We start from the raw sequence: 26,250 nt of genomic DNA on the forward strand, positions 1-26,250 counted from the left end.
CCTCCCTCCGGCGCACGCGCAGTCCCAGCCGCTGGGCGAGGCGGCCGCGCCGGGCAGGGGCGGGGCGGGTTGGGGGGGGTGAGAGCGTGCCGCGGGGCGCATGCGCGGCGGGGAGAGCCGCGGGGCGGGGCGAGCGGGGCGGGGCCGCCTCCCTCTCCTCCCTCCCTCCACTCCCCTCCCCTCCCCTCCCATCCCCTCCCCTCCCCTCCCCTCCCCTCCCCTCGTCCGCGGGGGCCGGGTGACGCACGTGCGCGCGCCCCCGCGCGCTGTTGTTCGCTCGCTCCCGCGCCGCCTGCCCGTGCCTCCCTGCCTGCCGGCGGCGGGGCGCGCGCGGCGTGTGGGGCTGGCACGCGCGCTGTTGTTATTGGTGCCGCCGGCCGCGGCGGGGGGAGGGGGGAGCGGAGCGGGGCGGGCGGGCGCCTCAGTCAGTGAGTTCTTTAAAGATGGCCGGAGCGGCGGCGGCGGCTGCCGCCGCGACCCCCGTGTACTGCGTGTGCCGGGAGCCCTACGACGTGAGCCGCTTCATGATCGAGTGCGACATCTGCAAGGACTGGTTCCACGGCAGGTAGGCGCCGGGACCCGCGCGGGGCCAGGAGGCGCGGGGGCGGAGGGGGAACCGCCGGGTCGTCGGGCCGGCCGGACACCGGGCACGGGCGGTGGCGGTCGTCACCCCCTCGGCCCCCTCCGGTAACGGCCGGGGGACAATGGCTGCGCGGCGGCATGGGGGGGGTGGGAGGGGGAAACGGGCTCCCGACTGCTCCGGCTCCCCCCTGCGGCTGTGGCAGCGGCCGGTGCCGGCGAGGGCTGCTGTCCCTGTGCACATGTGTCGTCGCTTGTGAGGAGGCGGCCGGGCGGAGGGAGGTTGGTTATGAAAGAGCAACAGATGCGGAGCTCATGGGCTGGCAGCTCCGTTGGCGGAGCCGAAGCCACCCTAAAGTTGGGCCGGCTTTGAGGAGGTGTCGTGTGTCCCCCCCACCCTACCCCCTTCGCTTCGCTCCGCTCCCCTGGGGGTCTCTCCCGGGACAGGGCGGTCTCTTGGCGGAGGAGTGCGGTGGGGCACCGCGCCGGGCGCTAGGTCTCTCTCCCGGCCCGACCCGAGCTCCTGTTTCGCCGTGTGTTTTGTCCGGTGATGGGCGGCTGGCGGGGGTCAGCGGGGGTAGGAGTAGGGTCGCCCCGCTCCTCTCGCCGCTTTGACATTTCCAGCCCGGTCCCGGGCGGCCGCCGACGACTCTCGTGTGTTTTGCGGGCCGAGCGTGTAAATAATAAAGGCCCGGCGGCAGCCTCCCGGCTGCGAGCAGGGGGAGGAGGTGGAGGTGGCGGTGGGGATTCACGGGCAGTTAAACAAAGGAGCAAGTTGGGGACCCGCGGCTCAAGCCGCTCGGCCGGGCTGGCAGCTTCGGGGCTCCCGAGTTGCCGGTCCCCATTATGTGGGGAACCCCCGGGTCGGCGTGCGGGCCGGGGAGCTGGCGGCGGTGTAGGAAGTGGCTGGTGATTGACAGCAGGACATTTAAATACCCCCCATGTAACAAAAACAGGCTCCCGGCGCGACAGCCGCCTCGCCCTCTGCCGGTGCGGGGCGGCACAGCCCGGCCGGGCCCAGCGGAGCGGACCCGGCTGCCACCAGGGCTCCGTGGCCGGCGGCCTCCGAGCCCCCTCCCCAAGTTGTCCGCAAAGCCGTGACCGTGCAGCGGCTTTGCACCCCTTACGGCCCTTCCATTAACAAAGGGGGGTGCCGGGGGAGGGATTCCCGGCGGGGAGAGGAGTCGGGCGGCAGCGCCGGCGGTCCGGCCGCTCTCCTGGGCTTGCCTTTCATCTTCTGCCCTTAGCGCTGGCAGCAGAGAAACGGTGGATGTTTGGGGTTTTTGTTGTTGTTGTTCCCCTCCCCCCTTTGCTTTTTTCCCCTTTATTTATTTAGTCTTTCTTCCCCTCAATGGTAAAAAGAAAAATGAGGGCTAGAAGTAGGTTGCACATCTTAGGTGTTACTTAACAGGAATTATTACACATGAGTGTTTCCTTGCCACGTTTTAGGGAGAAAAGAGGGCTTTCAGATGTTGACTTGTACATAGGTTGAGTGGATTTGTTTTTTTGTAGATGGGTTTCACTCCACTCTAACCACACTATAATAGAAACTATGAAAAGGGCTTTGTGAACTGTAAAAACTGCCAAAGCAGACTTGTCATACCTTTATAAACAACCCCTCATTAGTGTTTTTAACTAGACTGCTACTACTTTTGCCAGTACTGTTGTTTGAAGCCAGACACACAGCAGCTTTTTTGGATTACAGTAGCTTAATACAAGTTTGTCAAAACTTGGCCACTGCTTTTAGTAAAGGTGCAGACTTTGCCTGAAGGTCTTTGCACAGTTTTATGTTCTCTGTCTTGCAAGTATTTTTCTGTATTTGTGTGTTGTTCTTTCAGTCTTGTCTTGGCAATTGCTCAACTTACATGCAGGCTTAATTTAAATGCCAGTTTTGTGCACTAACGTTACTACAGTACAAGTGAACTACTTTTTTTTAATTGTTAAGAAAAGGGAAGTCTTGACTGGACAGACCACTCTGTAGCTTTTTTAAATCTTAACCAGCATGAAGATTAACAGTGGTTCCTCTGCTCGACTTTTGTCATGTAGTTGGTGGAGAAACTGCTAGCAATGAGTTACCTTGCTAGTTTATGGAAAGTAAGCAAGTCCTAAGTGTAGAAAGTAAGCAAGCCAGCAGGAGCTGGCAGCAGCCGTGTTGCTCTGGGATTTAGCTGCATGCTCACCCAGTCTTGTGACTGAGGGACAGGATTGTGGGAGACCCCTGTCCTTTCCCAACAGTGGTCTGCTTTGGGGGTGCCTTTCCCCTTCATCTAAGAGTATCTGAACACTGTTACAAAGCTTGTGAAAAAAAACATGCGCTCTCAAATCTTGAAGTTCTATGTAAACTTCTCATTGTCATGCTTTCTCGATTTATTTTTTTAAATTCTTTTTGTCTTATTTTTTTCCCTTCAGCCTGTGGAATGAATTGATGTGACTTCATCTTAAGAAACATAAATCCTGTGATTACTTAAGGCTGTGGTGCACTAGCATGATACATAGCACGTATTACTGGATTACAGACTCTTTGCTGCCTTCTTATGTATAGTCAAGAGAGTGCCTTAGCAGTACGCTAGAGGCAGTACAAAGTATTTTATGACAGAACACTAGTCCCTTTAAATTTTATGTCATTTTTTTCCTGGGTGTTCCTGCACTGTCTGTCTTCAAATGACTGTACTTTGACTTACTTATGAATATATTGATATAATAAAATACACATTTTATTGATTCTAGCAAGCATTTGTGTAAAAAGCAAATATTTTTCTATGCCTTACAAGGCTGTGAACTTGCATTCTGCCTTTTACTCTGTGAGTGGGACTAGCAACCGGCCACAGTCTTGTGTAATTACCTATTGCTGAACAAAAGAGCAAAACCTCTGCCTATATGGTGCTTTAGGCTTCATTGTTTCCTTGAACTGCTTACAGGGATAGAGAGACTAAATATACTGAGAAATGACAAACTGTCAAAACCTAGAGATGGACAAACCCAATTATATATCAGAAAATATCTCTATTTTTCTGGTCTTTTTATCTTCTTTAAATGAAATTGTCACATTAAGCTGCTTCTCCCTTTCTGACTTGTCTGGAATATACTCCAGCTAGAATGCAGCAGAAAAACTCCTTTACTCTGCTCCAAGTGCCCAACTTTTTCTTAAATCTATACAGTAGTTCTTGACACCTATTTAAAAACTTGGCTTCCTCTTCATATGGTATGTACCATAGCATAATACTTCTCATTCTGTCTCCCTTTGTTTTTCTGATGTTCTACCTCAGTTATTAGTTAAACTAATACTTTCATCTTTTCTTGCTTGTGTTTTTGTTGTGATACATGTAACATTTTGCCAAGAAATTCTTAAAAAATTTTTTTTAGCCAGTCTTGCAGTCAGTTCTGTTCTTGAAACATTTGTGGAGTGTGTAGAAATCCTACTGTCAGCTTTGATATTTTTGTCCCTTTTTTCTGTCCATGATACCTGTACTCAACTAGATTGATGTGTGTTGCATAGATGCCACGTACTCGGATAGACTGTATTTCAGACAGGTCAGAACAAATATAAGTTTAAGTATATAATGCAGTTTTTGTCTGCTCAACATAATGTTGTCTGTAATGCCTCAGGAGTAAATGGTTTTAGAGGTTGCTTTTTAAGGCTGCCTGCTTTGTAAAGCTGCACTGGTTGTAAAGGAGCATGGAGAAGTCAATCAGTCAAACAAAGAATTAAAAATGCAGGTGTTACTATGAAGTTTTTGATGAAGCACTTTCTCAATGGATGTTTTGTTTGTTAACAAATGTACAGTGATCTTTGAATATGTCTCAGTGATACATAGGGTAAGAAGTTATCAAATGTCTGAATGTCTGTTGCAATAAAAGTATGTGCCTTTTAAAATGCCTGTAACCTTTTAAATATATTTTCTAAGCTAAAAAAAAAACAAAACCCTTTTTTTTTCTTTACAAAGGAAATGGTTTATTCTTCAAAGCCAGAGCAGTGGGGAATAGGAAAGGAACATTTTTTTGTTCAAAATTAGTAATGTTTCCTAAAGTTTTATAATGGTGTCAACTTTGGTGTCTCTCCTTCAAGGAGAAAGATAACAGCCCGTTCAGCTTTGTTCAGCTCATATCTTTGTTGTCTTCTGTGATTGCAACTTAAATCTAGAAGCGATAAATCCTTTTCGTTGTATAAATATTTATGGAAATCAGTATTTCACTTGTGAAGGTTAAAGGGCAGTAAAGGAGATACAGCATTAATCTGTATCTGTATGTATGTACATATTTCTGTTGCAAAACAAAATCAAATTGATTAAATTTATATGGAATTGTTTTTAAATTGATAGCTCTTGCTCTCTGGATTAATTCTGTACTCTGTGTAAACTTCTTGTAAGAATTAACTTTTTTCCTTTCCTAGGCCAGTTCGTTGTTGGCATATAGAACTCTGCTGTTAAGTATTTGATGTTTTTTACAGCCTTGTCATTATAAAAAACCCCGACCAGTAAATAATATTATATGGGGAGAAGGATGATTCATATACTTTTTGAGGATGATTATTTAAATAGTAGATGCATTGAAATTTTTTTCTCAAATAGAAAAAAAATTCAGCACCAAAATGACCTAAGTTTGAATGGAACATGTTTTTTCTGATATTCTGTAGATTTGAGCATGTCTTCGTTTGGTCTCAGAAAAAAACAAATTCTCCACTACTCCTTAATCAGAGCACAGTGTCAAAATCAAGGGGTTTTTTTGGCTTGCAGCTGTTAGGTTACATGGTACAGGTCCCTCTTAATGCACCGGTTTGTACTCTGAAGGCAGGCTTTCTCCTTAAGAAAAGACAGGCATGTACATTCTAGAGTGACTATTTATCCTGAATTGATTCTTTGTTTTGGAGTTTTATACATGAGGTTCTACATGATGGGCTTTGCCAGCTCTTTGCCGCTGGAAGAGGCTGTCCCACTTCTGACTGCATGCTGCTATAATTTCTCTCTTGCTGGTTCAGTGCTTGTCTGATTGCTTGGTAAGTCAGCTCTCCTCAGAAAACTGACAAAACCCATTCTTTGGCTTGGTGAGGTTTTTGTTGGGTTACTGAGCTGAGCAGGCTCATCAAGGGCTAAGATGAGTCCCAGGCTGTTGCAAAACACTGGTGAGGACTGTTTTGCTGGAGGTGATGAACGTGGGTGGAAAAGGACAGGGCAGTTGCCCATTTTTCTTCCTCACTGCCCCCTCCGGGATGAGTGGCTCACCCAGTTTTGTGGAACCTTGTGTGTCTCGGCCACCATGTGTGATTTGAATCAGATGGCCTTGGTGTGGCCCCCATCTGCTTGGCTGGTGGGATCCACAGCAAGGCAATGCAAGTGCAGCTGCACCATTGCAGCCCCAGAACTTCATCTGTTTGCAAAGACAGGTGAAGCACCTGACTGTCAGAAATGCCTGCTGGTGCAGAGCTTCCATTTACAGAAAATTTAGACCTTGTAATTTTACTTATTTAGGGTCCTGAACTGAATCAACAAGCCATTGTCTGGTCACTAGGACGCTGGTCTGGCACCAGAGGCTCTTGAGCTGACTTTCTGGCTTTTATCATGTGTAAGCCTTAAATTCTTCCTGTGGCAACTGGATGTATATTAGGGAAGTGTTTTAGACTTCAAGGGAAATGTAAGGTGCTTATTAACTTTACTTTCCTTTGATTTACTTAACCTTGTTTCCACAGAGGTAGAATTGAAGCCTCAGCTCAAATCCAATGAGCTCTGTGTCCTCTGCCAAAGAATTAAGTGACTTCAAGTGCCTTCAGATCTTCTGACAATAGAGAAGCTGAAACAGTTTTAGTTAAACTGAGAAGAAACTAACAATAATCAGGATACTAGACTAGCACTTTGTAATTGGATGTCTGTTTCCAATCCTTTTATTATTCTTCATTTGAGGAGGCCATTTTTTCTCTCTTGGTTCCCATCTGTGAAGTGGGAAGACTTATTAATATATATTAAAGAAGATGTATTCCACCATAATAAGCACTATAGAGTAGTAAGTATTCAAATTTCATTTTCAAACTGTAATGATGTAGAATTATACATACAAGTTTCTCTACAGTTGACCTGAAAAATGGCTCTATTTGAAGTATGTATACTTAGAAAGTTAACACTTCTTTTGTTTAGATATGTTTTTTTCTTTTATTTGATGCACTGTAATAAAACATAGTAGATATTTCAGAATATACATTCCAACATAATAACAAGGGTAAGGAAAAAAAAAGTACTGTTCAATATAGATCTGTAAGAATACTAAGCGGCACATAATTAATCTTTTTAAATTAGAATTGCAACAAGATTCTACTGAGTTGCTAATCAATTGTTAAATGTTAATTGTTCTGATTTCTAAAGTACAAATTCTTGCCTATTCAATGTTGTTTAAAGGATACAGATGTTCAAAATTGGTGATTTAAACCCAGCCCTTAACTTGTTTGTAATATTACAGTTAACCTATATTGATATTTTTCATATAATTGTTTTTTATTTGGCCATGGACCATGCAAACAAAGGTCCGGCAAGTCTTTGTGTAACTTAACTGTCTAATAGTGATTTTTAATATTTTTTTAGCTACTTAATTCGTTATGATTTTTTTAGTCCAAAATTACTTCTGATATTTATGTAGCACTTCAGCATCATGTATTCATTTTGTTATATATAATATATGCTTGGTTTGACTGAAGAATGAAAATGTTTTCAGAAGGCTCTGTTCTTTGACTTCTCTATCTACAAAGATAAGAGAAGTCTGTGTAGGGGGCTGGGGCTGGGTGCACTTAATTTTGTGTATATCTGCTAGGTGATACAGTGGAGAGCATGAAATGTATTATTAAAAAAAATTATCTTAATCTGTTTACAATGTTGAGTTGTCTTAGGGCAGCACAATGGCAATAAAATGGATTAAGTCTTACAGTGGAGTATCATTCTTAACTGCCAGTGGACACAATTACATTAATTTTGTTTTCATTCTTCATTTGTGGTTTCTAGTTGTTGTTTTTGTTTGTTTGGGTTTTTTTGGACAGTTTTCATATTCATTAGCAGATTTCTTACTCCCAGTGGAGTTTTCTGTGCACTTTCTAGATCATTGTTTGGAGGATCATGTGATACAATGAATCCATTCTATTTGTATGATGGTTTGAGTAAGTTGAAGATGAACTCATACTTTTCATGTGAATATTTGTACTTTCCCTACATCACTTTAAAAAAAGATGCCATTGTCTTAAAACAGCTCTGAGTAGTCAGTGAAGACTTTCCATAAGTACAGGGTGCATACTGAGAGCACAGAAATATGCTCAACTTTTATACTTGTTCCATTGCTGATAAGCAGCGTTGCTATTGCTTCATCAGCAACGTAGGGGGGATATTTTAGTGAAATATCCAGCTTCTAAAATAACTCAGCTGTTTTTTTCATTTATCAGTCCTTTCTAATGTTTTGTAACGTTTGCTCATGAATACACAACTAACAGTCTATGGAGTATGAATAGTCTTGAGATCTCTGCTGTATGGTGGTAATGTGGATTTATGTGGCTAGTTATATCTCCGGTCAATTCTGCTTTTGAATGGAATTAATATTTAATACTGTTTTCTCCATTACTTCAGCATTAACTAAAGTGGGCTTCAAAAACTGGTCTTTGTTTTTGAAAATATTGAGTTCATTGTCGCTCAGGCAGGCATAAATGCTGACGTTTGCTACAAAAGCAAGAAAGCTTTTTTTTAAAAAAAACACTCGCACATCATTTTGTCTTAAAAGCCAACTGGAGTGAGGATGACTGCTCTAAATTTTTAATACATTGTGGTATGAAGTCTATTTATTTTCATTTGAAGCTGTCAGCTGACATTGCAGATAGCCTGGGAAATTCATTTCATAAATTTAATTGTGTTTGTTCCATTTACATTAATGCTTTATTCACTTAAAGGCTTTTAAAGCACTATTCATGAAAATGAGTGCACGGAAAGGTGACTTTCGAAGAAATGAAGTCTTTGATATTGAGGATATAGGATTGATCTGATCCGTCATTTTTTTCAGTTATCAGGAAGTATTTTCTGAACAAAGTGATGTTTTCCTTTTGAGGTATGGATGTTTAAGGGCCAATAGACAAAGGCCAAACTGAGTGAGTAACTGAAGAGCAATCAAAGAAACGGCAATGTCTTGTTATCTAGCAGTGCTTGTAAAACTTATAATTTGCCTGCCCAAAATACAGATTTTGATTTTTTTTCAATAATAAAAGTGCTTGGTTCTTTCCACTAAAGCACTATCACGCTGTTGACTTGCAAAACATCGTGTCAGGAACAGGCAGAAATGAAATAAGGCAGCTTCACCATGCAGCTTTCAGGGCAGATCTGTGAGCTGCTAAGTGCCATATGGAGCAGTCTAGGAACAGTACTAAAAGCAAGATAGCCATGCTAATGTGACATTGTGCTCAGAGAAACATTGCCAGTCTGTCTCTCAGGATAGCATTTTCTCTTTTTATTTCATGATGGTTTGCTGTGTTGACATGTCACAGCCTCAAGTCCATACCTTGGCTATTTTTCTGTGCTCTATTGCTTATGTAAGGTAAGACTAAAAAGCACGTTAACAAAACTGATGTACACATGTAGGCTGTTGCAGTCAGAACTTCACGGGAGTTTCAGTATTTGTCTGCATGGAGGATGCATCAGTGTAACATAAAGGTGAACTTGCAGCCTCTGGGGCTGTCCCCTCCTGTGGGAATCGCTGGGGGCATCTTTTTGAATCTCTTAATGCTGCACTCAAGTGTGCTGCCCTTATGTAATAATGTAGGAGTTCAAAATATTGCTCTTATTTGTGCTAAGAACAAATGGGCAGCTATATGGTTGAATGATTAGACACATCAATGCTGAAAAGTGTCTTATTTAACTGAGTGAACACAAATTCCTTGACTGTAGGTTATGCTTTCAGAGTGATCAGCTGGGTTCCACAAAATTCCAGTAAGAAGGGCTCTGGTGTGAACTAGAATTAGGAGTATTATTGGAGTAGATCAGAATCTTTTTAAGCAAAGATGTAACTCTTCAGTACTTTTCTGCAAATACTACTTCTATCTTTTTTTTTAATCTATTTTTATATTTTGGTATGGGCGAATTCTGATTTTGTTTTCTTTTTTTGTAAGTGGTGTTTTGGCTAGCATAACCAAATGAGAATGTATTGTGCGTTCTATTTCCTGGCCTTTATTTGAGTTTGGGAGTATCTTTATTGGCTAATGAGAAAAAACCCAAACAATCCCAAAATACAAATCCTATACTTTAGAGAAGAATGAAGATTTCTACTCCTAGTTAGTTCCGGTGCTGGATACTGAATAGAATTATTACTGTAATAGAAATTGGTATCTTCTGTATTGATGAAAGGAAGGTAACTGTTAGTGCCAGTGCTTGACCTGTTAAAGAGAAGTGCCTGTTACGTCCTTTTTGCAAAGATGCCCCCAGAACAAGTGGTCTTTTCCCAAAAGTGGTTTCTGTACATTAAGGAATAGATTAAGGTATCTCTACAATCCTGTTTGTTAATGGCACATTAGTGCTCTTGTGCCTTCTTTTTTCTTTCCCCCCAGTGTGTGAATGTCAATGCATGTCTACCTTAATTAGCTGAATCTTTGTTATCCATAGGATAGCACTGCCTCTAATTCTCTTTTTATTTCATGCTACATAGTCTTAAACAGCAAATTTATGTGTGGAGGAGGAGAAGGAAATGAGACAAAATCATGAATAAGAAGCAAAACATGAGGAAATAAGGTTTTAGCCTTTAAAGTCTGGCTATCAGTGAAATGATTTTGGGCAAATGTCTTGTCTAGACTAAACTTAGATGACCAGACACCTGTACATTTACATCATGTAATTGAAAATGAATTGAAATTCATTTCTTAGTGCTTTTCATGTATGTGTGCTGAGAATGGAAGTGAACACATCCCTGCAGAATGTGATGTCAATTCCCAATGCAAACTGTGTGGAAGATTCCAAGGGAGCTGCTGTTGGGCAACACAGCAGCTTGAAGCACAAAAGCTTATGTCTGCAGTTATCCACACCATCCCAGAGCAACACTGTTCAAATGTAATATGTTTTTTATAACCTATCAGTAAATGTTTTGAATAGCCTATTTTTCTGTTGTATTTTTTGTATAGCCAGTGGGGAATTTGGAGAAAGAAGTAGGAGGTAAAATGTGTTTAATATACTGAGTTATTTGTTAAAAGCATAGTAAAATTTTGTTCCTTAAAATGCCAACCTGAGGGTGCTGGACAAGTCTCTCCAGTGTGAATGTGTGTATTGCTCTATGAAAAATTAATCAGCTCTCTGAAGTTTGTGCACCATCATATTTTGGAACAAGGCATGTGGAAGGAAACATTCTCTGTCCATTAATATGCTTACCAACATCATGTATAACCTAGTGTGCTTGAAAGAAAAACTGTGAATCTCTAAATGATCACTGTTGAAAACTTCCTGACTATATGCTCAAGGCTGGAATTAAAGCAGATACTTCCTTTCGAAACTCGTAACAGACACAAAGTAACTGAATGGGACTTCTGGTTTTTGTGTGTCTGAAAAATCAGAACATATTAGGAGATTTTTCTGTTCTCATAAGGTATCTACAAAGGGAGTAAGCAGCCCTATGAAGAGTCAGTCTTCTGGGTGAAGAGCTGGATGGAATCAGGACAGGAAGGCAAAGACAATGCATAAGGAAACAGGCATCAGAACAAAGAATACTTGGAGATAACTGGTACTGTAAGAGTCTGGCGTATTATATTTAAACAGTAAATTGTGAGTGAAAAAGGCCTCCCTGCTGAAATAGCTTCTTCAATGACCAGTTTCTGAAGTGAAGTGTGGAAGTTCCAGGGTCTAATGCAGCCAGTAGGGATGTTGATTCTAATACAGATGCATGCTCGAGTTTTTGATTTGATGGAAACTACTTTATGGTGTGCAGAAAATACAAAGTGGTTATCAACATGAATTTAAGTTAAAAATGGAGCTTTCTGAATGGAATCTAACCTGAATCATCTGCATCAAGTCCAGTCTTAATTCCTCTATTTGCTGAAGTTAGAGTCTGAGGTTGTCTGTTAACCTTATAGTTTGAACTCATAAAAGTAAAAACTGTCTTTTCATAGAAAGCTGACTCTGTGTATATTTAATTTTATGTGCTAATTATATTTTAAGGTTGGGAATTACTGCTCTTTAAATACCTTGAGTTTTCTTTATTGCTATTTTTAGTTTAAGTTTCATAGCCAGTGCAACTTAAGACAAACAAACAAATAAACATTCCTTCTGTAATTAAATTGAAAGAAGATGGTTTAATACTTCACTTCAGTGAAGTATTGAACTCATTAAAGGCTCTTTAGAGATCATTGACCTCTAAATCTTTATCTAGGAAACACTCATGGTAAAGTATTGTTCTCATTTGAAGTATTTACTGCTTTTTGATAATTATTAAACTAAAATGGTTTTAGTGCTTTTTGATTGGGTTCATAGAGGAAAACCAAAACATTACTATAATTTTCAAACCAGAACAGTGAAAAAATGTTAAGTTTTCCTTGTTCCTCAGAAAATCTGGCACATGTGAGTCAGGTTTTAGGCAAATTTAAAGTCCTCACCAGCTACTGAAATATGTAGAAAAGTGAACAATTCTGCCTTTTTTAAAAGAAAAATGGGTGCATTCATAGTCAGGGGATGTACTGTTAAATTGCTGTAGGAAGCACTGTTAAATCAGAGGACTAGAGACAAACTAACACTTTTTCTAAGACCTGCAAGACGTTGTGCTGTAATGCATGTGCACTGCATGTATTTATTCACTGGTGTCAGGAGCAGGGGCCAGATCTCAAGATAATATTTTCAATGAGACTTGTCTGAGTGCCCTAACCAGAATATTATGTCTGGGTCATGTTACGTTCTGTTCTGGACCTCTTGGATTCTTTGGAATCTCTTGGATTCTTTTCTGAAGAGTAAGAGGCCATAAGTGGGGGGAGATAAAGAGTATCTTTACATAAAAAGTAACCTGGAGGTGAACATTCTCTTGAGATGTGTGGGCTTGAACTCCCACAACCTGATTAAGTGCTCCTGCCATCTCACTTGGAAAAATAAAATATCTTCTCCCTTTGTAATTATTTTTTAGTGCCCTGGAACTTTGAAGGTATGGCAGCTGTGTTTGCCTTCTGGTTTACATGTCAGGGAATGCAGTGCATGCTGCTTGGTGTGTGGGTCAGCAGAATAGGAGGTATATTTGGAATTTTCAGGTCAAGTGGTGAGGTGCCAGGTGAGTGCAACTGTCCACCTTCTGAATTTAGGTAGGCTTTAGGAGCCAACATCCTTACTTGGATGATACCCTTATACAGATATATCCTTTCCTGTGCATTTGTTTGATTACACCCTCATTCTGCTCTACTCTGGGTTTGGAAGTAGTTATTCCTTATGACTGTTCATATCGAGATTGCAATCTGTTGTGCTTGCTTTTTTAACTAATCCACTTACCATCAATTGATGTTGAGCAAAAGTTGTCTGGTAGTCTTAATTTTGGTTTAAACCAGATTTATAACAATGTAGTGATGGATCCAAATTAATCTAGAAATTTTTGATTTATTAAATAACTTCCACAGATTTGCTGAACTGCTGAGACTGGAAGGGATCTCTTAAGATCATCTAGTCCATCTGCCTCCCCTCAGGCCTGGTCATCTAGAGCGTGCTGCTCAGAACTGTGCCCTGCTGGGTTCTGAATATGGCCACAGATGGAGACTCTGAAACCTCTCTGGGCAACCTCTTCCAATGTTTGACCACTCTAGCATCTAAAAATAAAATAAATACATAATTTCTTCCCTTATACTGGCGGAAAATGTAGTTTCATATGCTTTAATCTGTGGTGCTTGCCTTCTTTCCTGTCACTGAGCACTACTAAGAAAAACTTGCAACTTTCCCCTCCCATCAGGGAAATTTATACATGTGGATATTTACACATATTGCTAAGATTCCTATGTGCTTTCTGTTCTCAGGGGTGGTGTCAGAGCTCTCAACCTTTTCTCATATGAAGAGTGCTCTAGTCTCTTCATCATCTTAGTGACAATTAGCTGGATGTGCTGAAGTATCTTCATGTCTCTTCTGTTGGAGATCCCAGAACTGTGCCCAGCACTCCAGGTGTGGCCTCACCAGTGCTGAGGAGAGAGGAACCATCAGCTCTGGAGGCCTTTTGGTGGTGCTTTTCCTAACACAGCCCCGGAGGCTCAACAGCTCCCTTGGCCATGGGGCTGCATCGCTGGGTCATGATCAGCTTGTTGTTTACCAGGGCTACAAGGTCCTCTTGCAGAGCTGCATTCCAAGCAGTTTGTCAGCAGTGTGTAAAGGTGGAGATGACCCTTGCAGACAGAGGCTGACAACTGTAATAATGTGTCCTTTCACTCTTGAATTGCAAATAATTTACTTAGCTTATATCAAAACATTTTCATGTAATCACTTCTTGTAGTATTGACACCCAAAATAGAACACTTGGACGTGTTGCTCTCTGGCAGACTTCCTGTTTTCTCTCATAGAAGCAATTAAGCTAAATTTGAGTCAGAAATTTTCTCCCAAAGAATTAATTTTGTGTTTTTCACAGTAAGCGAACCCTCATGTCTCTTGTAATTTTTACAGGATTGGTAAATGTCTGTGCTCATTTCCAGGGGACCTTTTGCAGTAGGTCCTCTGCTTGCTACTTCGTACTTTTCTTACGCATTTCTTTCAGCATTGTTACTTAAATGTTATTGGTGTTTTGCCCCATATGAAGAAGGCATTGTGAGAGCTATATAGACATACACTAGAGGGATACAAAGATAGAATGTTTTTTTTCCCCATCTAAAAGCTGAGTAGCACAGACTGTGAATGCTTACCTCTAAAAGTGTAAAGTAGTGGATTTGTGCTTTTGCAAATAATTTAGATGACTCTAGATAGCTTATGATCGAACAAAGCTGGTTTCAGTAACCTGTATCTGAACTTTATTTTTGAGTTTTAGATTAAAATCAGTGTGTCATATTATATTCACAATAAAAATAATTGATGCAGATAGAATTCAGTCTTAGTGCTGATGTAATTCAACCCCCAAACGCTATTTAGCCTTGTTCTGCACTATTTGAAGTTTCCACGCGGTCTGAAAATTATTGTGCTTCATTAATTCCATCTGAAGAGGATTGAACAGTTAGATTTCTGTAGATAGAGCAAGGTATAAAAGTAACCTGTTATGTTTTGGAGTGCATGGATACAGTTTTGGCCACTGTTCCCCTCTGGACCTCTGTAAGCAGCAGCTGAGAGTTCAGCGAAGGTCTCTGAATTACGGGCATTATCTAGTTGATTGAAGCAGCTTATTCTGCTTACTGCTCTGCCAGCCAGCCAACATAACATCTGATATTTAAACTCATTATCTGTGTATCTGAAACAGTTTGCTTGTATCATAGCTTAAATAGAAGTTAATGTAATCAGCTACTCCATCTGCGTTTGAAGTGAGGATGCTGAGCTAGAGATGATGAGCCAGTTTCCTCTCAGATTTCTTAAAAAATGAAGCATCTGTCTCTACTTGCTATTCACTGCAAGTCTATTTGCCTCATAAAAGTAAGGTATTTCAGAGCTGTAGGGCCATCATGTATTATTTTATGTTGTTGTTAGAAGATGGTTCTAAAAGGTTCTTAGCAATGTCTGGAAAATATTGCAGACTGGAAGGGGAATTACACAGTTGAGAAGCAGAGGAGTTTTAATTTTTTTGTTTTGAATTTTTTATCCTAAGAGGAGAACTATTTAATGACTTGAATTTGAAGGTAATAAAAGATCCATTTCAGGTCCAGCTGCAGAGACTCTGAATGCTATTTTGAGTGTTAAGGCTACTTCCCAGGCGGCTCCAGGAAGACTCTAAACCAGTCTGGTTCAGAAATTTTTAAACCAGTTAGGTGATACACTGTACTTGCTGTAAGGAGTCAGGTGCATAAAGTAGGCTTAAGCCAAGTTTGCTGTTGCTTCAGTGTGTAAAAGCAGCAGATCAGTCACATAGGAACCCAGAAATAAGGGATTTGCATCAATGGAGTCTTAAGGTTGTGCTAACGTTGGCTACTGGCACTAGAACATGGGAGATGGAAAAGGGTACTGCCTAGTGGTGTTAGCAGAAAGTTGTGTTTTCAAATCATGTCTCGGGTCATTTTCCAATTAAGGGGCACAGTTTAAAACCGGTCATTATCTTCCTAATCAAAGCCATTGTGTCTTTGGTACTGTTCACCTCCAAACCTTTTTTTATCTCTGTGCTTGAGAACAAGACAGATCTGATGGTGTCTACTGATAATATTACTCATGATGTTGAAAGCTTTACAGACTGTGCATTGCATAACACAGCCCAGTACTGATAGTACTCCTCATGTTTTGTCATCTTTTTAAACAGTTCATCTTTATTAGGCAACTGGAATAACCAGTTTACTCTCTCTGGAGGAGGCAGCAGTCGGTGCCCTTCCTTGATGAGGAGCAGCCAACACTTGGAGCTGTTGAAAAGGAAATGGAACTGCTGAGCAAATTCCCAAATGAATTAAAACCTGCTTTTAATACACAGTGCAGATTATCTAAAAGATGTGGTTGGCCTAATATCTAATATTAAAGAAATCTGTTTGTTATGTAGGAATATTAAATAATACAGTTTATTTGTTCAGCTTGGAGAAGCCTGAGGGTGACCTCATTACAGTCTTCAGGGAAGGCAGTGGAGTGGGAGGTGCTGATTTCTCTGGTGACCAACAAACTGGACACGAGGAAATGGAATGAAGCTGCTTCAGGGAAAGATCAGATTGGACATTAGGAAAAGCTTCTTCACTGATGGAGTGGTCTGTCAGTGGAACAGGCTTCCCAGGGAAATGTTTGCAGCACCAAGGCTGGCAGAGTTCAAGGAGTGTCTGGACAATGCTTTTAGTCATATGGTGTAGTTTTAGGTTGTTTTGTGAAAGGCAGGGTGTTGGAATAGATGATTGTTATGTATCTATCCAGGTAGATACATAGGTTGACATAATCTGTGATTCTATAATTTATTTTTTATGTGAGAATTGGGTGTAGGTTACTCTGGAATTCCAGGACTGCTGTGCAAGAATAATCAAGACCCATTAGTGATTTTTTTCTCTACTCAGGCCCTACAGAATAAACCTCAAACATACTTTTTCTGTTAAGAGCAGGTAGATACCTTCATGTTTCAGAATGGTCACCTTGTGTCTCTCATCAGTATCTAGCTGAAAATTTGTCCTTCCAATTTTGTCCTACTTTATGGAAAGCCATGTTAGATATGATTTAGAAATATAGCTTTCAAACTGTTTGGGTTACTACTTTGTTTTTCTGCTCTGCTGTAGTTACTGCTGTATCTTAGTGAATTAATGGAAAAGAACATTTTGTAGGCAAATTTCATAATGGTAATGGCATAAAGTCATACCTCTGCTTGGTACTTGCCTCAGATACTCTTGTTGCTGGAGGTACTGATCTCAAGGAATTGAAACTAAACATTTCATCAAAGAAAAATCAGGATACCTAAAGGCAGTCAGAATAAGATCATCTTAAGTGCTAGGCTGTCTAAAAAGCTTTTGTTCACTTACAGCATCTAGTGCCAATATATGCATTTCTTGGACTTAGTATCTTTTTCAGTGTGTTCAGGGTGTATGACTGATTCCTAGGAGTTTTTTCAGATGCAGGGAGGGGGGTTCCCTGCAATCTCCTTGGTAAACTATTGACAAGTTATCTATTAGACAGGAGTAGTTCTGAGTATTAGAGAATAATCAGAGTGATGTTGAACATTGACTGGGTCTGGTGACTTCCGTTGCCAAACAGGGCAGCCCTGCTTCTTGTATCTCTCTCCAGGTTACAGTCACACATCATCTTATGGATTGGCTGTGATGGTTGTCTGACTGTGCTGTAAGCTAACTTGATAAACAGGCAGAAAACTAGTTGGGTTAGTTTCTGGTAGATAAGTGAGTGAAAACAGATTGCCTGGTAACCAGGCAAGTACCAGGGCGTTTGCAGGGAAGGGAAATAGGAGTGCTTGCTTGGAAGGGGATGAGTAACCTGCCTCTTCCAGTGGCTGCAAGCTGTTAAATCAGTGCAAGCTATGTCATGTCATTGCTTCCTAAGATTTGTTTATCGTTTTGGATTGAACTTCAAGTTTCTCTTCATTGGCTGTTAATGATCCGTTTAATTTCTGTCATCTTTCCTCCCCTTCAAGTGCCCTCTCAGAAACAAGTAACTAGTAGGTCTGGTCTGTGTAGAAAGGGCCTTTACTACCTAATAAGAAACTCTGAAGTGGAACTGGAATGGAAATTTCTGTTGATTGTGGTTAAAGGACATTGGATAGCAGTAATTTTTAAGACCACACCATATGCAAAGGCTAAATAGACTGTGATAATTAACAGGAGTCTGTATGTAGGTTGGTGCTGAGGAAGATTAAGACAAAGAACTGGGAATGTTGAGGCGAGCAAATGTGTGTAGGTAATAAATAACAAAACAAAGCTTATTTAAATTTAATTTCTTTTATATCTTCATTCAGGGAAAGGGCTGGCCTTCACTGGCAGTATTACAGTTACAGTTATTACAGTTGCTTTATTCCTGAGTGAGAGGTTTACTTAGCTTGTCTACTGACTTCCTTTTCCCACTCTCTTGTTATCTCTGTAGTAGTAGAGCTTAGTCTATTTTTTCCTCTTCCTGGTAAGGAAATAATGTTAGCAGTCTTGGGTAGCAGTTTGTTCCAGAGTAGAATACAACCACACACAGGCACTCAGTTCAGATGTCTGTTTTGAGAGAGCTGTGCCACATGGTTTAAATGGGCTGCAGATTTTGTGGTTTGGTGTATGTTCTCGTTCTTTTTTTTTTTTTTTTTTTTTCCCCCTTCTCATAGAATTGAGACAGTGTTGGTTCTGCCTTTAAAGATACTATATTAGAGGTGGTGGTTTTTCCTCTTTTTTTACTTGGTTGTAAGGTGTTTTTTTGGGGTTTTTTTGTTTTTTTTGTTGTTGTTTTTTTCCTCTCATTCATAAGCATAACTAGGACAGAGTAACTTGAAATATGGATAATTATGTAAAGAAGATGCAGTTACGTGTCAGGGACTTTTACTAGGTTCTAGAATGTCTTACAGGGAAGAGGTGAATGTTAATTGACTTGGAGTCTTGAGGAGGAGATAAAAATACTTGATGGAAAACTGTTTTGAAGATCTAAGAAACCTTTGTCATCAGTATATAGGTAGACAGTTAATTTTTCTCATCCTTTTATCCCCTTCCAGTGCTCTGTCTTCGAGACAAATTGTTAATACACGCATTACTTTGTGTGTAAGGCTGGTGCTATCTAATAGGAAAACAAAGCTTGCATTTTAACTAGAAGTAAAAACTGATGTTGGCTGTGGTCAAATAAATTGGGATGCCAGTATTTACAATTACCTGAAATGCGAAATGTTATTCCTTTTTCCTGCGTCAGTTGTGGGAAGGTTCTCCTGCATTTCAAGATGCATTCAGACACAAAGTCTGAAGTAAGATTGAGCTCTTGTTTTTCTTTACTTCAGTGTGTCTGGTTGCACTGGCAAAATGCTCGCAGAAAGATGGGACTCTGAACAGCTACAGAGAAACTTTCTGAATTCCTGAGCCAAGTGCTTTGCTTGCACTGATTAGTGGTTTTAAAGTGCTGAAGAAGTTTTCATGTCAGATTTATGTACTTTTTTATTTTTATTTTTTTTTTTTAATAAATCTTAAGTCTTGATTCACTTGCTGGTGTCATTCTGGTTTATCTCATCTAATTAGTTTCACACTGAAATAAGGCTTTCAGCTACAATTGTTGCTTTTAAAATGTCTTTGCTTGACATCCTGTTTAGTTTTGAGGTCTGCTGCAGTTTTTGTAAATGTTATTTTTCTGATCTTCTTAAGGCAGCTTATTTTGCTAAAATTCATATTAAAAGATCTAATCTTCAGACCTTCATTTCGGTAAAACTATTTTAGAAGTACAGAAACAAAATTAGTTGTAAATATTCTTTTAAAGCAGCTTGATGCAATTAGTCTTGATTGGGAAGAATAAGTAGATAAGAGACTGCCAATCTCAGTTGGCATAGGAATGAGGGGGAAATTGGGTATGTGCTTAAGTAGATGATGCTAAACAGACGGAAAACATCAGAAGTACTTGGGTAATGTTAACTTGGCCTTCTCAGGCAATAGTCATTAGGAAAAGTCATAAAACTGCTACACGTAATCCATGGCTGCTGATGCTTTTGTGAATTAGGGTGGACTGTTTGTCTCTTCCTAACAGTCTTACATTGTAGTAAAAAGTTGTTTGTCTTCAGTGTATATTTGTGCACGTAAAATTGTGTTTCCTGAGCATGTACTTCTTTTAACTACTATTTGAACAGTTATTCTACTTCTTTTTTGCTTGAATTATGAGTAGGTAAATGAAATCATTGTATAGAAAATAATCTCTATGCACATTTTTATCATAAACATAGATTATTAGATTATATGCTGCTTATACCAAGTATTCACAGAATCACAGGTTAAGGTTGGAAGGGACCTTACAGATCATCAAGATCCAACTGCTTCTACGTGGGCAAGGACACCTCTTTGAAAACTCTGAGCTTTGATTGTTCAGAGGCATCTGTTCTGGCACTTTCGAAGTCCTAAGAGATTTTAGTCTACTTTAGATTAGCCATCACATTGCACATTAAAAATGGAAATGCTCATTAGACTCCCCTAATGAAATTTAACCCTATTGCTTCTAAATTCTGTAGTATTTCTCTGAAATGAGGTATTGCAGTAACACAACATGCCAGTAGATACATCAGGGCTGCTCTCTATCCTTTCTATGATCCCACGAGAGAGATATTATGTATACTGATTTTCTTACTCAATGGAAGAACGTGCATGATTGTCTTCTGTTGGGACAACACTAGTACAGCTGCCAAAATTTTATTTCTGAAGGTCCAGAAAATCAGAGCCTTTGGAAGGCTCTTTGGAGATCAGAATGGGTGATATATATCTGTTGGGCTGTTGTGTTACTGCAATACCTAATTTCAGAGGAATATTACAGAATTTAGAAGCTATAGGGTTAAATTACATCAGGGAAGTCTAAACCTATGTAATGAATGTTTCCATTTTTAATGTGCAATGTGATGGCTAATTTAAAGTAGACTAAAATCTCCTAGGACTTTGGAAGTGTCAGAACAGATGCCTCTGAGCATTTGAGGTCAGATGCTCAGAGATTATGTGTATAATGGCTTGCAGCACTGTTGTTCCTGGGATTCCTAAATGTGTTGTAGCATCATGCAATATTGAGTAAGAAAGTGTATTCTGAGGTATTTTGAAAGTTTGCCTTACATGTAATTTTTATGTCTGTAAGAACTTGGTTGTGTGAGTGAATACATAGTATAAAACTATGTATGCACGTTTCCACAAATCTAATTTTTTTTTTTTTCCCCCGGAGAAAACTAGTAGTTTAAGAGAGGGAAATATTTGCTAGACAAGTATTATTTTGTTTTCTGTGGTTTTTTTTTTTTTTTAATCTTGTAAAAATGTATTTATGCACTCTTCAGTTTTGTCTATACCAGCCACTGCTTTCTAAAGGGTGTTCTGTTTTGCAAAAATGAATACAGCAAAAGCTCGAATATTTTTATGTTGTTGTGTTTTGGGTTTTATTTGTAATTAGTTTTAAAGCACTGTGGTTCTCTATCTAGTATATAAAGTATATGTAACTTCTTTAAAATAATTTAATTGCCAAAATAAAACTTTAAGTCTAAAATTGCTAGTACTGTGATTGTTACCAGGCTTATGGTGGTAAGACTAAGAGAGAGCTTGCACTTTCCCATGGTTTTTTGTGGCTTATGATCAGTTTCATTACTTCAGTGTAACTACATGCATTTTGAAAAGAGGGGGAAAACAAGTCTAGCTGGCACTTGGGGTTCAGACTTTGAAATCTCACTACTTTAAAGTTTTAGACTTTCTTCTGAATAAGCTTCATCTTCAGGTGATTTTTTTTTTCTACAGGATGATGTGTAGTATGTCAACAGTAATGACTTAGTCTTTCTATTCCTAATTAGGTATTTTAATGCTGTCCCCGCATGAGTGACAGATGTGGTTATTTGGTTGTTACAGGGACATCTTTAGTACTTCAATTGTTTTCATTTGTAAATATTGACTACTTGGCATCCTTTTCCCACTTGGAAAGAACAGGCTTGAATTAGAAGACTAACTGGAATTCCTTAGGTTTGCCAAATTCACTTCCCACCCCATGCTTTTATTTGCATTCTTGAGATGGAGGAAGAGAAGCTGCTCTTTGCATAACTTGCAAGCTTCTTATTTCATTTTGACAATAGTATTTCTTCATTTTAATTGGTAGCATTTGGGGTTTTGTTACACTCAAAGATTAGGACTGAAAGTAGCAGCTGCGGTTTCAGGTAAACTTATTACAGTAAATTGAAAAGTTCACTACAGTACTTGACAACTACTTTAGTAGTAGGTTTTTTTTTCTGTATATTAAGAGAAATATCTCTTGCCTGTGATGCTTTGAAATTCAGTAATAAACCCTGATACTGAAAATGCAAGTGTCTATGTATAAACAGATCTCTCCTACTTTTAGTACTCATTTTTAGAAAGACAAAGTAGTGTCGAGATGAAATAACACAGAATATTTTCAGTTACCATACTTGAAAACAATGTAAATTATGTATTTGGTAAATACCTTCATATAACATGTACCTTTTTTATTTAATTGCAGAAGTCTTATTGTTCTCCCATCTACAAAAGTGGGTTGAATGGTCGTTAATTTTTTTCCTTTGGATCAGCTTGGTGAACTAACTTACTGTGTGGCTGCCTGGTGGTTTAGATCTCCTGAGAGAAACAATGGAAATCCATGATCAGACAGTTGGAGGAAGGAGGGTGGGACCTTTTTTCAGTACCAAGAGTTAAACTTGGTTTAATATTATGTGTAACTGCACCAAATGTTAGTGACTTCAGTTTTTTGACAATTAAGGCAAACCTCTTCCTGTTTAATTTTTGCTACCTCTAGAACTGACTTATTGAATCATAGAATCATAGAGTTTTCAGGGTTGAAAGGGACCTTTAAGATCATCTGGTTCTACACCTCCCACTAGATCAGGTTGCTCAGAGCCCTGTCCAGCCTGGCCTTAAAAACTTCCATGGGTGGGGCTTCCACCACTGGGCAACCTGTTCCTGTTCCACGCTCACACCACGCTCACGTTGAAGAACTTCTTCCTAACATCCAATCTAAATCTACCTCCCTCTAATTTGAATCCATTCCCCCCAGTGCTGTCACTACCTGACATCCTAAAAAGTCCCTCCCCAGGCCCCCTTCAGATACTGGAAGGCTACACTAAGGTCTCCTCAGAGCCTTCTCCTCTCCAAATGAAATAACCCCATCTCTCTCAGTCTGTCTTCATAGGAGAGGTGCTCCAGCCCTCTGATCATCCTCGTGGCCCTTCTCTGGACACACTCCAGCACATCCATGTCCTTCCTATAAAAGAGTCTCTTTGGATGCAGTACTCCAGGTGGGGTCTCATGAGAGTGAAGTAAAAGGGGAGAATCACCTCCCTCACCCTGCTGGCCACACTTCTCTTGATGCAGCCAAGCATAGGGTCAGCTTTCTGGGCTGCAAGTGTACACTGATGGCTCATGTTGAACTTCTCACCCACCAGCACCCCCAAGTCCTTTTCCTCAGGGCTGCCCTCAAACCAGTCACTGCTCAGCCTGTATCAGTGCTCGGGATTGCCTCAACCCAGATGCAGGGCCTTGCACTTGGTCTTGTTAAACTTCATGTGGCCTGTCACATTTCTTAGTGTGCTCGATGAAGCCTGTAGGTACAGAGTGTCATGTTGGTGGTAAGAGAAGTGGAGGCTACTGTGGGAAACTTCATAAGAAGTACAATTGCATCTATAAAGAACAGTTCGTTTGTTTTTCATGTGCTACTAAAAGAGATGAAGAAGGAACATATGGAATTGAAATGATGGGGTATAGGAACAGAAGATGAAATCCAAGAGGATGGTGTCATGTGTACGATACAGCTTTTTGACAGATTAATTTTTCCATGTGGAGGGTAGAATCTGTTTTCTGCAGTATACAGGAAATCTCAGAAATTTCCTAGAATATCTTGTTGATAGTTGATAATGCACCCTGTTAGGCTTTTCAGCTGTGACAGTTAAATTGGGAAGATGGTCATTCAGACTTTACTTGTATCTTCACTTTTTTAGTCCTATGTCTGTAATCATCCCCTATTATACTTTTAATTTTGTATAATGGCAGAGTACTAATGTAATTAATGTGTAAGTAATAATTAAATAAAATGGCTTTTCAAATAGCTGTTTCCCTTTAAGGACACTAAAACCAAGCCCTTGAATGAAGAATGCTTTGGATATTTTTTCTTAAACCAGGATTCTTTCAGTCATACCAATAGAGGCAGTCAAACAGTCTCTAAAATGTTGTGGTCTTGCTTGATAACATCAGAAGCAGGGAAGAGAAAAGCCAGGCTTGACTGAGGGCAAGCAGGTATTAGATTTAGAAGGTGCAGCAGTCCCTGGTGACTCATGTGTCCAATACTTGTTCCCAACGTCATGCTCCTGTAGGAGACAAGCACTGCCAGCTGCCTTGGATGGCTTTGTAGAGCTGTGCAGGGTAATGCTGACTGTAAGTATTTTTGACAAACTCTTTGTACAAGGCATTCCAGCATAATTGTGAAACAGTTGTTGAATCTGTCATACCCAATTGTCTGTACTTCTCTTACCTCTTAAATTCTAAATTAATAGCAATACTGCGGTAGAAGGGAGCCTCTGCAGGATTTTTTTTTTTCCCTCTGAAGGAAGCCTTCTTTTCCCTTAACAAAAAACCCCAGAGGTCCATTGCTATCTATCAGCTACATTAGAGAGTCCTTTCTGATTATTTTTGGTTTACTCTCTCTCCTTTCACATAGCTACGAATATAACAATCAAATGGAAAATCGGGACTGAATCAAAATCATTCACCTTATAGTGAGACTTAAGTCTGTGGAATTGTTTTCTTGAGCTTTGAGTAGCAAGGGCTTTCTTTAGTTGCCAGGGAAGGGCACGCTCTATGTCTAGAACCTTAGCTCTTAATTCTTCTACTACCTCATGCTGACCTTGCCTTGATGCAGACTCGAGGAAGTCTGACTACTGTGATGTTATGGGGTCTATTTTAAACTGAGTTTTCCTACCTTGCTACTGCTTCTGGAACCATTTTGATGTATTTTCTGAGTTTGCATCCCAGAAAGCCAACCCTATATTGGACTGCATCAAAAGAAGTGTGGCCAGCAGGTCAAGAGTGGTGATTCTCCTTCTTGGCTCTCTTGAAGCCCCACCTGGAATTCTGTGTCCAGTTTTGAATTCCCAACTGAAGAAGGATTGTAGAGCTTTTTGGAGTGAGTCCAGTGGAGGGCCACATTTTCATTCAGGAAAACATTAGTGTGTTGGGAGTGTTACTGTGAGAATGCTAATATTTTCCAGACTCTCTGCTACCTCTTGGTGACCTTGCTTTGATGCTTGAGGTCTGAAGTTCCACTTACCACAGTAATTGATTGCCTGCTAGTAGCCAGAATGATTAATGTCAGATTCATCTGTGTATGTTGCAGAAAGGGACTCAGGAAAGTGACTCTAGCAGTGCTCCATGTGATTGATATGCTCTGTGGCCTCTTTGGCCATGCTTGTTCTTGCAGGTGCTGGCACTTCATTTGCCCTTTTCATCAGTCAGGTGTCTGCTATTAGATTAACCTCCAGTATCTCCCAGTTAGTGTTTTGCTTTTCTAGTTAGTTCTGAGTTTAGACTGTAAGTAGGGGACCAAAAACGTTTGCTTTTGTTACTGAATGGCTATTCCAGCTATTCTAACACCATTCTGGTGTCACCTGCTGTCTCTGCACACAAAGCCCCGTGTGCGTTCATGAAATGCTATGGAGTTAATAAAATCAGAGGAAGTGTTCACTACTTAACAGGATTTCTGCTTTATTTTCAGGCTATCTGGAGTATTTTATTAGAGAATAAAATTAACAGTCTTCAACAGAATATGATGGTTTTCAAGCTGGTATTTTACTGCATAGTTAGTTAGACAACCTGGCTGGGGTGATGCAGAACACATCAGAGAAACACCAAGAAAAGGGAAAGGGAGTAAGGAATTTTTCCTATGGAGCACTGTGTTTCATTGTATAGTGGTGCAAACTTGATTGAGATGTAGTCCAATACAAATATATTTAGCTGTTGAAAAATCAGAAATTTATCTAAAATAATGGGATTCCAAGGACAGATAAAACCATCCTTCTTATTTGGGGCTTTTAGAGTGTATATTTAAAACCAGTTTTCTTAAAATACATAGAATTATGAGTCAGTCATCTATTCTATAAAAAGAGAGAGAACACAAGCAGAAGGAAATTGGACATGCATTTTTAAAGACTGCTTCTGCCTTTCCTTTTGTTTATATGTCAGCTGAATTTTCATGTAATAACAATTCTTGTAGTTGTGGTTTTAAAACAGATACTAAACATTGCAAGGATTGTGGTGAAGTGTGGCAGCTGAGTTTTGTATTTAGAGTTTGAATTGTACGTACATTAAAAAGCTATATAATTTCTAAATTTTGTGGTATATAGTGAATGGGGAAGTATAAAAACCAGCTGACTGTTTACAGAGCATTCAGAATGGTGTACTTCTCATTGATAGTTAAATGGAGATGCTCTTCAGTT

General features: G+C 40.2%; 1 protein-coding gene across 2 annotated transcripts in view; it reads left to right on the forward strand.

The window, feature by feature from the left end:
• Nucleotides 1-390: 390 nt before the first annotated feature.
• The window catches only part of KDM7A (lysine demethylase 7A), a 61,981-nt gene continuing 36,121 nt past the window's right edge, over nt 391-26,250 (forward strand). The window contains exon 1 of one of the 2 annotated variants that reach the window (XM_071727466.1): nt 391-565. In XM_071727466.1, coding sequence (XP_071583567.1) covers nt 444-565 — 122 coding nt within the window. In that variant the 5' untranslated portion in view covers nt 391-443. The remainder of the gene's footprint in view (nt 566-26,250) is intronic. The other variant, XM_071727476.1, reaches the window with a different exon arrangement.

Source organism: Heliangelus exortis, chromosome 1, assembly GCF_036169615.1.
Source record: "Heliangelus exortis chromosome 1, bHelExo1.hap1, whole genome shotgun sequence".
Classification (NCBI taxonomy): domain Eukaryota; kingdom Metazoa; phylum Chordata; class Aves; order Apodiformes; family Trochilidae; genus Heliangelus; species Heliangelus exortis.